The 15795-nt window shown below is 39.2% G+C and overlaps 1 protein-coding gene across 5 annotated transcripts in view; it reads left to right on the top strand.

Annotated features, from left to right (window-relative positions):
* FCHO2 (FCH and mu domain containing endocytic adaptor 2) overlaps positions 1-15795 on the top strand; it is a 205614-nt gene that overhangs the window by 57037 nt on the left and 132782 nt on the right. For all 5 annotated transcript variants that reach the window (XM_034773504.1, XM_034773503.1, XM_034773505.1 and 2 more), the window contains one exon: positions 9737-9835. In XM_034773504.1, the coding sequence (XP_034629395.1) occupies positions 9737-9835 (99 nt within the window). The remainder of the gene's footprint in view (positions 1-9736; positions 9836-15795) is intronic.

Genomic DNA, 15795 nt, shown 5'->3' with positions numbered 1-15795 from the left:
AGCACCAATGTTGGCACCAACTTGGGCACTGGCATCATCTTCACCCAGAACTGTGCTTGAAGGTACCACTAAGGGTCCAAGCTACTCCTCTCCTGGCTCCAACAGAAATCCCTTTCCAGGGAAACTGAAGCACCTTAGGGAATATCCAAAGAGCCCCTACAAGATTGGTAGTGGATGGTCCACCCACAATCTGGCCAATACCTGTATGATCTACCACCAGAGCATATTGGGGCCCACCATCCCACCTGTCCATGAGTTGTGTCCCATCACATCTCCATGAGGAGGAGGATATCCCAGGCCCTCTCTGCATTTGTAGCTAGGGCCCTCACACCAAAACTGGTCAGTCTGTGGGTGGGGAGGTCAAGCTAGCAAAACTGACCCAGGAGAGGCTCCAGCTTCCCTCCCCACCCACAGAATCCTCTTCTTTCCCCAGCAAGACTGATATCCTGGCTCTGGTGCTGACCATCCCTACTGGGTGAGATAGTTCTGGCTGATGGGCTTGCTGCATATGTCAGCACAGGTCCCAATCAGATTTCCATAAAGCCCAGACCTGTTGTCACAGAACCAAGAACCAATTTTTCATCCAGACCAGCGTCTCTACAACTGATTACCTGAATGCTGGCTGGAGGAGTGAAAGATTGCTCTTCACATGTTCAGGACATCTTGGCATAAAGCAGGAAACCACCCATGAGGAAGACCCATTCCTCTAAATGGAGGAGATTTTCCATATGGGCAACCCAACACAATCTGGTTCTTGACCAGGTCTTGATACTGAAGATTCTGGATTACTTAATTGCAATTGAAATATTCTGGACTCTCCTTCAGTTAGATGAAGGGTCATCTGATGATGATATCAGCGTATTGCCCTCTAATACTGTTGCTTTTGATCTTCTCCTATGTGACAATATTAAAGTTCCTTAGGGGCGTGATTGATGTACACTTCCTCACTGGGAACAGAGCCTACCCCAAGATGAGACCTCAACATTGCTCTCCTGAAGCTAATGGAGTCCTCTTCTGAGCCTTCAGAGAATGCCCTGTATGCTATCTGACCCCTAAAATAGTCTTTCTGGTGTCTATCACCTCAGCCAGGAGAGTAAGTTAGTTTCAGGCACTCAGGGTTGAATTTCTATATACAGTGGACATATGAGACCTCATCCAAAGTTCATTCCCAAAGCAGTATCTGAATTTCACTTCATTCAAGTAATCAGCTTACTTATATTCTTCCTTAAATCACATTCCACACACAGGGAAAAGAAACTGCACACCCTGGAGATACCATGCTCTATGCTACTACATGTACAGGACTAAATCTTTCAGACTGCCCCCATGCCCATTTGTGGTGATAGCTGATCACTGTAAAGGCCAAGACATTTAATCTCAGACTGTCTTAATGGACTATTGAGTGTATCACATTGTGCTACCAGTTGGCAGAGATACTGCCCCCACTGTCCACCAAGGCTTTACCACAGTTCAAGCAGCATCCTGTTCCTGTTTCTGAAATTTACAATACTGCTATGTAGAGTAGTCCAGTGATGTTTGTAACCATTATGTACTAAACTTGTCTGCTAGAGTCAATGCCAGATTTGGGAGAGCATTCTTTCTCTCTCTCTCTCTCTCTCTCTCTCTGCCCTAATGTAGATGGAGATATACCAGTATACTTTATTTTAATTTGGGAATCAGAATAAATGCCTTTATACTTGTATAACTGCATACACAGTAAAGGGGTGGTTGCCACTTTAACTATGCCAGCAGGGTTAAAGCAGAAAATTTTTAAGTGTAGACAAGCCCTTATTTCTGTTTTAAACCAAGTATATTTTGGTTTAGCAGCTTCATTAAGTTGATTTGGAACAGGTTTAGGTTAAACTGAAACAAGTCACTCTTAAAATGAAATAATTAACTGAAATAAGCATCCACACAGTAGATTGCACCAATTTAACTAAAATAATGCAAATTTATATACACAGATCCTTACTCTAGAGGTTTTCTTAATTCTTGCCCTATCCTCAATGGTTAAGGAGAACAATCTTTTATGTAATTGAAAATTGTTATCATATCCCTCCTCAGTCTTCCCTTCTCCAGACTGAACAAACCCAATTTTTCCATCTTTCCTCATAGGTCATGTTTTCTAGCCCTTTTGTCATTTTTGTTAATCTCCTCTGCACTTTCTCCAATTTGTCATCTTCTTTCCTGAAATGTGTCGAGAACTGGACACAATACACGAGCTGAGGCCTCATCAGCATGGAGTAGAGTGGAAGAATTGCTTCTTGTGTCTTGCTCTTACAACACGCTTGCTGATACATCCCAGAATAATGTTTGCTCTTTTTTTTTTTTTTTTTTGGCAACAGTGTTACACTGTTGACTCATATTTAGCTTGTGATCCACTATAATCTCCAGATCCCTTTCCACAGTACAGGAGAACCTCAGAGTTATGAACACCGGAGTTACAAATTAACCGGCCAACCACACACCTCATTTGGAATCGGAAGTACACAATCAGGCAGCAGCAGAGACCAAAAAAAGCAGTACAGTACAGTATTAAACATAAACTGCTGAAAAAAAGTAAAGCAGCATTTTTCTTCTGCGTAGTAAAGTTTCAAAGCTATATTAAGTCACCGTTCAGTTGTAAACTTTTGAAAGAACCATAATTTTTGTTCAGAGTTACAAACAACCTCCATTCCTTAGCTATTTGTAACTCTGAGGTTCTATTGTACTCCTTCCTACGGACTCATTTCCCATTTTGTATGTGTGCAATTGCTTGTTCCTTCTTAAGTGGAGTACTTTGCATTTGTCCGTATTGAGCTTCATCCTATTTACTTCAGACCATTTCTCCAGTTTGTCCAGATCATTTTGAATTATAATCCTATCCTTCAAACACTGGGACAGCTGCAACACCTCCCAGCTTTGTATCATCCACAAACTTAATAAGTATACTCTTTGACATTATCTAAATCACTGATGAAGATATTGAACAGAACCAGCCCCAAACCAATCCCTGTGGGACCCATTCCATGTGCCGTTCCAGCTTGTTTATGCACCACTGATTACTATTCTAAGTCATAGTAATAGAGTCTAAGGGACCACCAAATAGTCTGACCTGTATATTTCACAGCCCACAAGCACTACCCTGCACCCACACACTAAACCTAACAACTGAAATTAGGCCTAAGTATTACAGCCCCCATGCAGAGAATAGAAGGGACTGAGGTGCACCGGCGGTCAAGGCTTATGCAATGGCAGGAAAACGATTAAGTGAGATATATCCAGATAATGCCAGCAAATAACCTGCACCCACATGCTGTAGAGGAAGGTGAAAAATCTTCAAAGTCACTGCCAGTCTGATCTGAGGAAAAATGTCTTCCGGACTCTAGATACGTGTGTGAAGTGTGTTTTGAGCCAGATTATGACTTGTGAATTTGAGAGGCTAGATTGTGATTGTTTTTAAAAAAGAAAAAAGAAAAAACAAGCCATACACAAACACACTGGACACCAGGGGTTTTTGCTCTTTCAAATTGGTTAAATTATAACTTATTCCTCAATGACTGCAGATGCTTTTGATGTCTTTTGAAGAAATGTGATTTAGAACTAACTTTATTGTTAAGGGTTTTTTAAAAAAACATATGCTTCATATCCAATTGATAAGTTGAAGTAATAGACTGGATTTTGGAGTGATACTCTATATAGATAGCCATATATATATGTATATAATGCAATTGGTATAAACGTCCAGTGAAAACAGAATGTTGCATTTGCATAGTTGCCATTTCCATTAATTGAGATAACTCAGAAAAAATCAAAAGTAAATGTTGCAAAACATTTCTTACAAAAAATAAGTGTAACCTAAGTACAAGTATGAACAATTTTAGTCCAAGGGGATAACTTTTTCACAAGGTTAGAAGGTAAGAAGAGAGGCTTGTAATAAGTTCCTACAAAGGCCTAACTTTAGCATTTTTTAATAATTAAGGTGTAAATGCTTCTGTGGCTTTTTTAGTTTGAATGATTGCAGATCTGTTTAAAATTTCCATATACAAGGAAATATGTTTACTTACCAAATGTTATGTGAAAGTCATGCTCCCAATACTTCTGTTAGTCTCAAAGGTGCCACAGGACCCTCTGTTGCTTTTTACAGATTCAGACTAACACGGCTACCCCTCTGATATGTGAGAGTCTGTCTCTCTTTAGTAGGTTCACACTGACCTAGTTACCTTCCCTGCTAGATTTGGGATTATATGTTCATTTTTGGTGATGTCACTTTATCTTTATTAAAGAAACAGACAGTTGAGAGTGTCAAAAATAGTTATGCATCTTCAGTGAAGTACTTGTATGTCAATTAGTGGGAAGTTTAATATCTTGGAATCCTGAGCTATTCAAAAGTCTACAGGTGTTAAATACTGGTTCAGAAATCCAGTTGTGACTTTGTATGAGCAGAATACAGTTCTGGGCCAGTAACTTTTCTTTTCACACTTTTTGAAAGCTTACGGGAAGGGATATGTCTAGTTTTAGAAAACAGGAGAAAAAAAACCCATAAACTTGTACTTTAAATTGCATTTAAGCATAGTTTGAGTGTATTGTTTGCAACTATCTTTTTATGAACACGAATTCATGACAGCAGTAATATGGAAGCACAAAATCCTAGATAATAGGCCAGTTTCAATTCTTATTTAATACTAGCTTAAAAAAATCTAAGAAGCAATTTGAATATAAAAGCAAAATGTCTAAATATTAATTAGTAAATATTCTTCCTTGGATTATTAAAACAGGAATTTGGAAAACTTTTTCTTGCATTGAATTTCCACATGTTCATCACTTACACATTTTGACAAGGTATCTGTGAAAGTTTAGTAGATATGTCTATTTCTTAAATAAGAGTAGAAAAAGACTGCTAAATCATACCTTCCTTTTATTTTTTTGTTGATCAGGTTAGAATCAACTTCTCAGTAGTGAATGAGAGGTGATAGATTGAGTGGTGGTAGGCCATGAAGGGCCATAAAATTGAAGACTTGTAATTTGTTCAAAGTGATAATGAAGGGGGAGTCAATAGGGGAATGATAAGAAAGAGGTGGCATGATCAAAGTAATGGGCTAGGGAAATGATCTTCACAGTAGCATTCTGAATGGATATGAGTAGGGTAAGATTGCATTGTCAAAGCCAGAGAAGAACGTGGTGGTAATTGAGACTCAAGATGAGAGCCTAGACACTGTCTGGATAGGAAAGATGGTATTTTAGAGATGTTCTGCAGAAAGAATGAGCAAGATTCAGATATAGCTTGCATGTGAAGACCTAGAGAGAGGCCCAAGTTGAAGATGATGCCTAGGTTACAAGCCTGAGTGACAGGCAGGATAGTGGTAGTGTCACAGTGATCAAGAGAGGACATTGCAAGCTGGGTTTGAGGGGAAGAGATTAAAAGATCTGTTTTAGCCATATCGAGCTTGAGCTGATGACTAGATATCCACAAGGAGTTGTCGGAGAGGCAGGCCAAGGTTTTAGTTTGGACAGGAGACAGGTGTGGATCAGAGAGTTGTCAGCATATATATTGGTAGTTGAATTTGTGTTTGTGGGTGAGATTACCTAGAGATAAAGTGTAGAGGAGGAAGAGAAGGGGACCCAAAGGCAGAACCCAGTGGAGACAGAAAGCTTAGGGTGAAAGGGCAGTAGCTGGAGAAGCAAGTGGAGACAAGGGTGGAATTTTTTAAGATGATAGAAAGTAAAATAAGTTGTATTGGGGGGAAAGAGTCAGAGGAAAGTCGGAGGTTAAGGGAGGGGCTAAGAGTATGTTTGAGGGTGATCAGGAGATGGGGTAAGGTCACTGAGACAAATGGAGGGGTTAGAAGAGAAGAGCAGATGAAAAATTTGCCTCTGTGACAGGGATGAAGGTGAGAGTTGTTGGAGGCAAAGTGCGGAAGGGAAGGCAAGTTGAAGGGAGGAGGAAGGTCACATATTTTGTCAATTTTGTTTTGGAAGAAATTGCCAACATCCTGTACAGCAAGACACCTGGAGACAGGAGGAAGTGAGTAAGAGTTTGAGGGGTGAGTCAAAGGCAAAAATACCGCTGACATTGTGGGCATGGGATTCAATAAAGTTGAAACAGCAGTTCTTCCAATAGTATCCCTGTAGGTGCTCCATTTTAGGTATGCACACACCCATGTACCTTTGATCAGAGATTTTAGTTAGGCAGTGCCTGTTTGGCCTGTTCATGCACTCCAGCCCCCTTCATGCCCTGCACCGAGAATATATAGATCTGCACAGGCAAACAGTCCTCAGTTCCTTCTCAGCTGCTCTGGATATCTAACATGCCTGCATTGTGACTAGCATTACTGTTTTTGTACTTTAGTTTAGTTTAGTTAGCAGTAGTAGTTTATTTAACCTGGTAGTTATTTTAGAGAGGTTTTTCATGTGATTACAACCTCCGCCTCCTCTAAAGGGAGCTCCTCGGGGGTGGTTCTTGCTGTGGTATGCTGGGATCCCTGGAATTCAAATGTTGCCTCTCCTGCTGGGAATCCATCCTGGTTAGTGATGGGACACTCTTAGGCCAGGTCTACACTACCCCCCTAATTCGAACTAAGGTACGCAACTTCAGCTACGTGAATAACGTAGCTGAAGTTCGAAGTACCTTAGTTCGAATTAGTTCGAACTTACCTTGGTCCACACGCGGCAGGCAGGCTCCCCCGTCGACTCCGCGGTACTCCTCTCGGCGAGCTGGAGTACCGCAGTCGACGGCGAGCACTTCCGGGTTCGACTTATCGCGTCCAGACTAGACGCGATAAGTCGAACCCAGAAGTTCGATTTCCAGCTGTCGAACTAGCGGGTAAGTGTAGCCAAGGCCTTAGTGCCTCTGCTAAATGGGAGACACTCACATACCCGCAGCGTGCAAGATCTACATCTCTTTTAAAAGCTGATCAAGGAAGAACAGAGAAATTAAGTTTAGGCTCCTGATGGAGCAAGCTCTGCAACCAGCCTCAGATCTGGATACAGGGAACCCTACTGTACACTGGCCTCCAAATTTTATTAATGCCCAATCAATCGCTGCTTTTCGGTCACCAAGATCCTCAACAAAGAACAATACGGTAGGTAGTGACTAAATTAAAAGAAAATAACTTCTAGCTCTCCTAGTAGAAAACTTCCAAAAAGAGCCAGGTCACTTCAGAGTCCATGTGCTCCAGAGACTGCAGGTCCACACGGAGGCTCCAAGCTGCTCCGGTACTGGGAGCTCTTTGAAGACTTCCAGTTCTTTGAAACACCAGTCATACCTCAGTACTGAAACCAAACCAGCTATTGTTGCAGCATGATGAATCTAGCAGAGACTCCATTCTATTTCACAGAAGCATGGTACATCTTCTTACTTCCTCCAGTCTGTATCTGAATGAATATCCCAGATTGTCTGCACCTGTATAATAGAAGCTGTCTGTCGTCTGTACTGGAGTCATCTGATCGGCCTTTGTCTCAACAATCAGTGCCTTTGGTACCTGCCCCATCTTCCAAGATGGGGCCACCAAAGCAGGCAGTTCCCTTGGTAGTGATACAGATTACTGCAGACCCTTGACTGATTTAAAGTAATTTACACCCAGTTTCATAAGAATTTAGATATTCTAGAGACTTAGTTATGTCAGATGAGCTGGAATCCTCCTTGTTAATCGGTACCAAGCAGTTGTCAGTACTGTGATCTATTGGGTCACCGAGACCATATCTTTCACTAGTACATCCTAGCTCTTCAGTACCGATTGCATCAGACAGGCAGTTGCATTCACCTCAGGCATTTGCTGCACTATTGGATTGTCAGGGATGATTCTTCAGATTCCCAGATTGTTGTGGGAATCCCCTGACTGTTCTACAACAGGCATTCCCCCATCTTTCTACTATGAGATTGAATTCTCAGGGACAGTCTCATACCCCTCCTTACTGTTATGACCAGAGTTGGATGCCATCTCCTTTGCCTTGTGGTCCACCTCAGTGCCCGTATTTGGATCTGTGGGCTATTTAGTTCTCAAGTTCTCAAAGCCTCCCAGTTCCTCCCAAAGGGACCATGGAGGGAGATGTGCCTCTATCTCATTACTCCCTCCTCAACAGACTCAGGAGAAGTCTTTTGAAGACCAGGAAGCTAGAGTGGACAGGGAAGACACCCTGCAAACTAATATTCCATCATCCTCACTAGATGAGGCCATAATTCTGCCTATACCTTCTCTTGCTGATGACTAAGCAGTTTCAGGAGTTGATGCCACTACAAGAGGTCCAGGAGTCCCAACATAAGCTTTTAGACATTTTACTTGCAACAGCTTCTGGCAGGACGGCTCTACTAGTGAATGAATGTTAATTGATCCCACAAAACAATCTGGCGCGCAATACCCACTGGCAAACAGGTGGACAAAAAATATTACGGACTGGTAAAATAATTCAGATCCATGCTTCTAGAGCAGATACTTCTGTTGCCAATGCAGTCTTGTTTTCAGTGTTAGATCTGACTTAGAAGCTCCCACTTTCATCAAGGGATACTGCTCAGGAGTCGCCTGCAGTGGAGCTTCCATAGGGACACTTTTGAAGGAGAGATTACTCTCCTTGGGCAATAACTGGAGTTGTTTGAGGTGTGTGTGCCTGAGAGTCTCTGCTACCTGTCCTCCTTCCCCTCTGCTTCGGAATCTTGTCTGTCAGGATTTCACAGTAGGGAAGGAATTGAGGACAGTTTATCCATGCAATTTTTTATCCTCAGTACAGTCCACAAACAGCACTAGAGTGCATGTGCAGGCTAAATAGGCACTGCCACCAAAAATCTCCTATCAAAGGTGCATGGGTGGAACATCCAGAGACCCATATCTTGAAGAACTCGAGTTACGACACAAGGGAAGTAACCTCTCCTTTTGTTGAAAAGATGGCAGAACTCATAATGAAGAGAACAAATTTGTCGTGGAGGAAGTCAGCCTGGTCATAGGATTTTCACTAGAGATGCTCTGCAGCATGAGAGCAGGAGCAAAGGAAGCAGATAACGGGGGTGAACCAGGGCTTGGGGATTGGCAGAGCAGGTTTTGTGGTGGGAGGGAGTGGCAAAAAGATCCAGGGTATAAGAAAATGAAGCATGGAGAGTCAACAACCACATCAGTGGAAGAAAGGAAAGAGAGGGCTGAAAGAAGAAAAGTCATAAATGCTGAGGGAATGGAAGTCATGAAAAGGCTAAGTGATAGGATGTGAGGAGGACAGGGCTGATGGGCAATGCTAAAAACGAACAAGTAAGTAATGGTTGGAGAGGGGAACTCAGCCATAGAGATTGGAGAGCAGTGCTTGTTGAAGACCCAGTCAAGTGAACAGCCCTTTTGCGAATGGGAGTGTTGAACCAGTTAGCTTTGTTTGTCTCCACGGATTTTCACAAATACAGTTGCAGTAATTGTGTTTGCAAAAGTATGTATTGTACATAAGCTTTTCAAAATTGTACTCTGAAAGAGCCACTAAAGTTAGTTATGCAAGTACTACATTAGTTACTTACTATTATAATTTATCTTGAAGTATACTAGAATTTGAATTTTTTAAAATGCTCAAATGGGTTGAATGATGCATTGTGATATGATAGAATATCTTTCTAAGTATACTACCTAGCTAGTTTTAATGTGTCCAAAAATGCCTGCCTTCCTCTCGGTGATTTATTTTTCTTGCACAACCTATGTAATACTGCAGCTGTAACATCTCAATTCACTAATTATTTTAAGTATATTAACTGTTTTTGTCATGACTCTAATTGCTTCTATTTACTACACAGAAATTTCAAGACATTGAAGAAATGCATCTCCTTCACATGAAAGAGATTGTAGAATCATTGTCAAATACTGTAAAAGAAATTCATTTACAAATAGGCCAGGTGAGTTTATTTAAATTTAACTTTATATTAATCTGACTATAAATATTTTTAGATTTGTTTCTTAGATTATGAAAAGTCATATCACTTATTGTTTCAGCAATTGATTGCCAGTTTTTGGTCCATGACATAGACTTGTCTTCCACTAGAAAAAGGAGAAATGTGCCAGCAAAATTTTTTCCCTGTAACCTTATGGTTCACTTTATGATAATACAAGCTATGAAATTCAAATGTATAGATACCACAACAATTATAGTACATTACTCTTTTGTCTTCGTATGACTTCTTTATTACTTCCAATTGTGTAGACACACATTTCTTAATATGTAGGAGCAACATAACCAGGGAACTTTAAATTTTATAACTTTTGAGCATGTAAAATCACAGTCTTTATGTTGCATATATCTGTGGCTTTATTCTTGAGTGATTGCATGTTACAATAAACACACTGGGCCAAATTAATAGGTAATATAAATGGCTATATAAGGTACATGTGACCAAGTAGGTATAAATTATACTCTGAATGGGGTGTGTAGGGTTTTAGCAGGAAAACAAACAAGAAAGTATACATCTTTCTGTTTGTTTTTTTATTACAGCCTTGTGCTCCCATTCTCTCAGTATGTAAATTACACCCACTTACTGAGGTGTAAATTACACCAGTGTTTAAATCACTTCTAACTTTGGCCCACTGATTGCATTTATTTGTGTCTTCATAATTGTTATAAATTCAAGTACATTCCTTATGTGCTTATACTTAATACATGTATGTGATGGATAGCTTACTCGGTGTACATGTAGTGCCACGAGGGATATCATGCATTGTTCAGGATTATTCAGGGGCAGTATACACATTTCACTGATGATGTGTTCCTTTCAACCAGTATTCTTCAGTCTGGCAAAGTACTCATTCCTTATCCAAAAGTATATAATGCTAATATTTCAGTTAGTTCAATCTTGATAAAAACAAAATGTTATCTATATTCTGAAAACTAAACTAAAACTAAAAAAAGCAAAATTGAATTTTATCAAACTCTGCAGCCAAACCTTATTTTTAGACTGAGAATAAGTATGAGAAATTTAAGACACAAAATAGCAACTTAACATAAATGTACCTCATTACCCATAATCACAGTTTCAATCAAGTTTCTGTAAGTTGCTGTTCTCCTTCATGATTTCTAAATTCTAATTGTTTTTTTAATCAGATTCATATTTGGAAGTCTCTGTAAAGAATGCAAGTTTGGTTGATATAGAAATAGGATTATAGGTAAATAAGGATGAATCTGAATAAGATGATAGTACCTTTACAGAGAGGTCTGGGCTCTCGCGTTGTTCCCCTTAGTATACCTATGCCATAGGAATTTTAACAGAAGGATAATATCTAAAAGTTCAACATTGTGTAGAAGTTCAGTATTCAAGATGGTATATGTTTTTGAGGCATGAAAATCTCAAATGTTAAATGATTGATACTCTCAGGCAAATAGGGTTATGTTTTTTTAATTTCTGGGCAGTTATCCTCCTGTGTCTGAAGACCATTGAAAAGGCTTCTCTTTCAGTACCTGCTCTGGATAAGTTCTGCAAATTATGAATAAACTTTGGGTGTTCAAAATTGATTTCTTCTTTACTTAAATGGTATATTTCCACCTCTGGACTTCCATACTCTTCATTTTAAGGACTATTTAAATACTTTGTCTAAATGGCTGTACCAGGTATTAGTGAAGTGATACAGGAACTGACTATTGAGTCCACTGGTTATGGCCTTAGTCATTCTGGAGAGAATGAATCAGTCTTTTAATTTTTAGAAAAGGGGGAAGGAAGGGGATTATCCCTGCTTTTAGACCATTGTCAGTGCTCTGGTTAAAAACCACTATAGTTAAAAAAGCCTTCTGTGATAAATGAAGGGGGCGGGGTAGCTCCCTTTTATGGACCCCGCCAGCCAGTTAGCTATTCTCTACCCCCTTTACCTGTAAAGGGTTAAAAGCCACTGCTATGCATAGGTAAAAGGAAGTGAGTGGGCACCTGGCCAAAAGAGCCAATGGGAAGGCTAGAAATTTTTAAAATTGAACAATAACTCCCCTTTTGTCTGTCTGTCGTTCTTGGGGAGAGGTAGACTGGGCTGCAACTATGCTGTAAGAAGCTTGGGGCCAGGTATGAAAAATCATCAGTATCCTACCTAGAAACTACTCATTTGAAACCCCAGATATGTAAGTAGATCAGGAAATGTCTAGGAAGATGCGATCAGGTTTATCTCCATTTATTTCTTTATGGCTTGTGGAGTCCTCTGTGCTAACCCAGGGTGCTTTTTGTTTGCTTGTAACCTTTAAGCTGGATCTCCAGAATTTATTCTTGATGCTTAATCCTTGTAGCTGCTCTTTTTAAATCTAACAATAGCCTAAATTCCCAAATATATTTTTCCTTTTGTTTTTTAATAAAAATTACCTTTTTTAAAAACAGAATTGGATTTTTGTGTCCTAAGAGATTTGTGCACATGTTGTTTAATTAGCTGGTGGCAACAGCTGATTTCCTTTGTTTTTCATTCTTGGCTCTTCCCCGAGGAGGAGAGGGGGTGACAGGGCTTGAGGGTACTCCACAGGAAGGAATTCCCAAGTGTGCCTTCCTGGATTCTCAGAGGGGCTTTGCACTTGGGTGGTGGCAGCATTTACCAATCCAAGGTCAGAAAAAAGCTGTAACCTTGGAAGTTTAATACAAGCCTGGAGTGGCAAGTATTAATTTTTAGAGTCCTTGTGGGCCCCCACCTTCTGCACTCGAAGTGCCAGAGTGGGGAATCAGCCTTGACACCTTCTTTGATAGTTGATCTTCCAAATTTTCATTCACTGTCAAAATTAGCTTTTATATCAGTGCTGTTGGAACACATAATCAATAGACTGAATGAAAACCAGGATACATTTTTCGTGAACGTTTTCATGATAATTTTTTCCCTTTTTGTCCAAATTTTAAGTTTCAAATTGTTTGACCAGCTCTGATGATCAGTTATGCAAAAAGCTTGTGCATTTTTGTGTATTTGAAAAATTTCAGTCAAGTTTAGAACATGTCGCAGTACAGAAACTACAGTGAGAATAAAAAGTGATTTACTAATGGATCCAGATTTAAATGCTCTACTCTTGCTTCTTTTGCTTAATTAGCAATATTCCATACAATGGATCATAGTAATCTCTCAAAACATTTATCCCCAGTAGGGCTGCAGTTTTCTATTTCATGAATCTCAGCGCAATTTCATCCGGGTCTTTATCGTTCTAATTCTGCAACTTTTATTATTATTATTTGCTGCTTTTTACTTGCTATGTGCTTCTATTTAGATCAGTTTTAAGGAGGCATATTCTGCGTATTTTTAGTTGCACAAATGTTGCTGACATATATATTTCAGAGATTTCTTGTTCTTTTTTTCTTCATGAGCAGCTGCTGGTTCATAGTGTTTATAGTTACCCAGTTCAGTTATCTCTTGCATTTAGGACAAGAGTATGTATATATCAGAAAGCAAATTTGTCTGTTGGTTATAGTAGAGGACTGGAAGTCTGGAGACCTGGATTTCATTCCCAATTCTGCCCCTTGACTTTGAGACCTTAAGAAGATAATTTCACCTCTGTTTCCCAATTTGTAGGATAGACATAAAACCCATACTTGTAAAAAAACTCTGATATCTTCAGATAAAATACCCGTAAGTACAATATTCTGGGGGTGATGGTATTTATTGGTGTCAATCATCCGTCTTGAAAGACAGTGGTGTGTAAGAGTCAATAGTTCAGTTACTGTGTGTCATGCTGTCGCATTGCAAGTGGCTAAAATGTCCAATTCTTGAGCGATATTCCTTGCCCCAAATAGTGCAGGCGTAAGACTCCAGGTCAGAGAATGAATCCGGCACACTACTAGCTTTTGAGGTCAGCAGCGCTTTCCTCTTCACTTTCCTCACTCCATGTATTATTTATTGGTTATTTATTGCCACCATAACATTTGTAGCTTGTTCTTTTAAGCTTTAGTATAATGGATGTTTCATTTCACCAGTATAGTCCAAAATTAAGTCAGTGGTATTATGTTTTATTTCATTTTCGTATGATTGAAAAATATGCTAGGTGCTTTACTGAAATACACAAGATAAGATACCTGCCTTCAAGAACTTAACCTCTGTTTTTAGCAGTTATGCAATGAATGGATGACAAATAGTATGAGGCGGAACAGTGTTTACAGTAGCAAGCCTATGTGGTGACTGTTTTTGGCATGTGCATTTCTTATAGCTTATATTTCACAACTCTGCCACTCCCTGTGTGTTCACTCTTTCCTTGTACTGTGTAATCTTTGCCTCTGCTCAGCTATCCAAACATGCCAGTAGTCTCTACCCATTTGTCAACTTCTCACGTAAACATCTCCTTCAACACAATTCCTTGCACATGTACTCTGTGCACAACTCCTTCAACACAATTCCATGCACTCTCCCTCAATTTATCTGTGAGGTCACTTTTGTCTCCTCCTTCAAATCCCTCAAGAGCAACCTCTGCTGTTCTGCTTAAAATAACACAGTCCAGCTGATAATGGGTATGTTGAGAAGCTCTTGAGTATAGTCAAGACATGTAATGTAAATAGGTATGTACTAGATATCTAATGTCTATAAGTATTACATTTAAAAAAAACTATTAAAAGAATATTAAAGTTGCCAAATCAAGCACTCAAAAAGTTAGGAAATGCAAGAATTAAGGTTGCTTGTACAACCATAATTCAGCTCCCTTGTGCATTATGATATGTTTAATTATATGAATTTATGCTATTTTTTGTATAGAACCCCTGCCTTAGTTGGTGCACAGGATGGATGCCAGTGTGTTGTAAGGATATGTAAGGAACAAATTTTATCAAAATTCATCAAAACATTTTGCATTTACTGAATTACTAAACAAAGGAAGTATTATCTGCAGTTAGTGAAAAGAACTAATTGGTCCTGACCACCATCCCTTTCAAGATTTTAAAACTAGTAGATCTCATCTTCTCACACTTCATTTTTATTCATAGAATGGAAGAGGAAAAAACTTTCCTGCTTTTTCAGCTCAGTTGGTTTCTTGACTTTGAACAAACTAATCATCAAACTGAACGTTGAATAAATTGAAATGAAGAAAATATTCTCTCTGCAGCTGCAGAAGAGGCTACTGCTGTTAAAAGCTGTTTTAACTTCAGTCAACCCTGATTTCAGGTGTTTGGTTAATAACTTCCACCAGTGCAGTGACTATCTTTAAAATTTGGCAGCCAGTTTTTTAAAATTAATTTCAATTTAAAAAAACATTTTAAACATTTTAATTATTGTAAATTTTAATATTGTCATAATTTCAAGTTTATTTTTAAAGAGATTTGTTTAAAAAAATCAAATTAAATTATTTATTTTTTTTAAAGTCACCTATTTTTATTCAGCCAACTAATTGTATATTCCTCATTTTCAGGGTGCCCATTTTAAGATGCAGCAGTCTCATTTGCAGAACTGCTAAGCACTAACAGCTGCAACTGAAGTTAGTGGGCACTGTTATATAATGACTATCACCTGATTCTTCAGAGTCCTTAACATCACCATTTGGCGACCCAAAATTAGTGGACTCTTTTTTACCTTAATCTCTGAGCCTCAGTTCCCCATCTGTAAAATGGGCATAACAATAGACCCCCCCATTGGAGTGCTGTGAAAATTAATCAGTTAATGTTTAGTGAAGCATTTAAATGAGTACTATAACAAAGCCCATGAGAAAATTAATTATTATGTATTTAGAGCAGGGTTTTAATAGTGTGCAGTTAATAAGACATGGGGCCACACATAAACAGTGAGGATAAAACAAAATGTCGTGCAGCTGTTCATTTAGTGAGCACCATCTATTTTCTGCACTGAATGAGGCAGGGGGGTTCTGTTTTTAAAAAAAACAAATAAAAGTATGTGATCCTGTAATTAAAGACAGAATCATAAAACATATACATAAGGATCC

The sequence above is a fragment of the Trachemys scripta genome, chromosome 6, assembly GCF_013100865.1.
Source record: "Trachemys scripta elegans isolate TJP31775 chromosome 6, CAS_Tse_1.0, whole genome shotgun sequence".
NCBI classification, from domain to species: Eukaryota; Metazoa; Chordata; order Testudines; family Emydidae; genus Trachemys; species Trachemys scripta.
The sequence above is the reverse complement of the archived record's forward strand: the minus strand, read 5'-3'. Positions and strand labels throughout refer to the sequence as shown.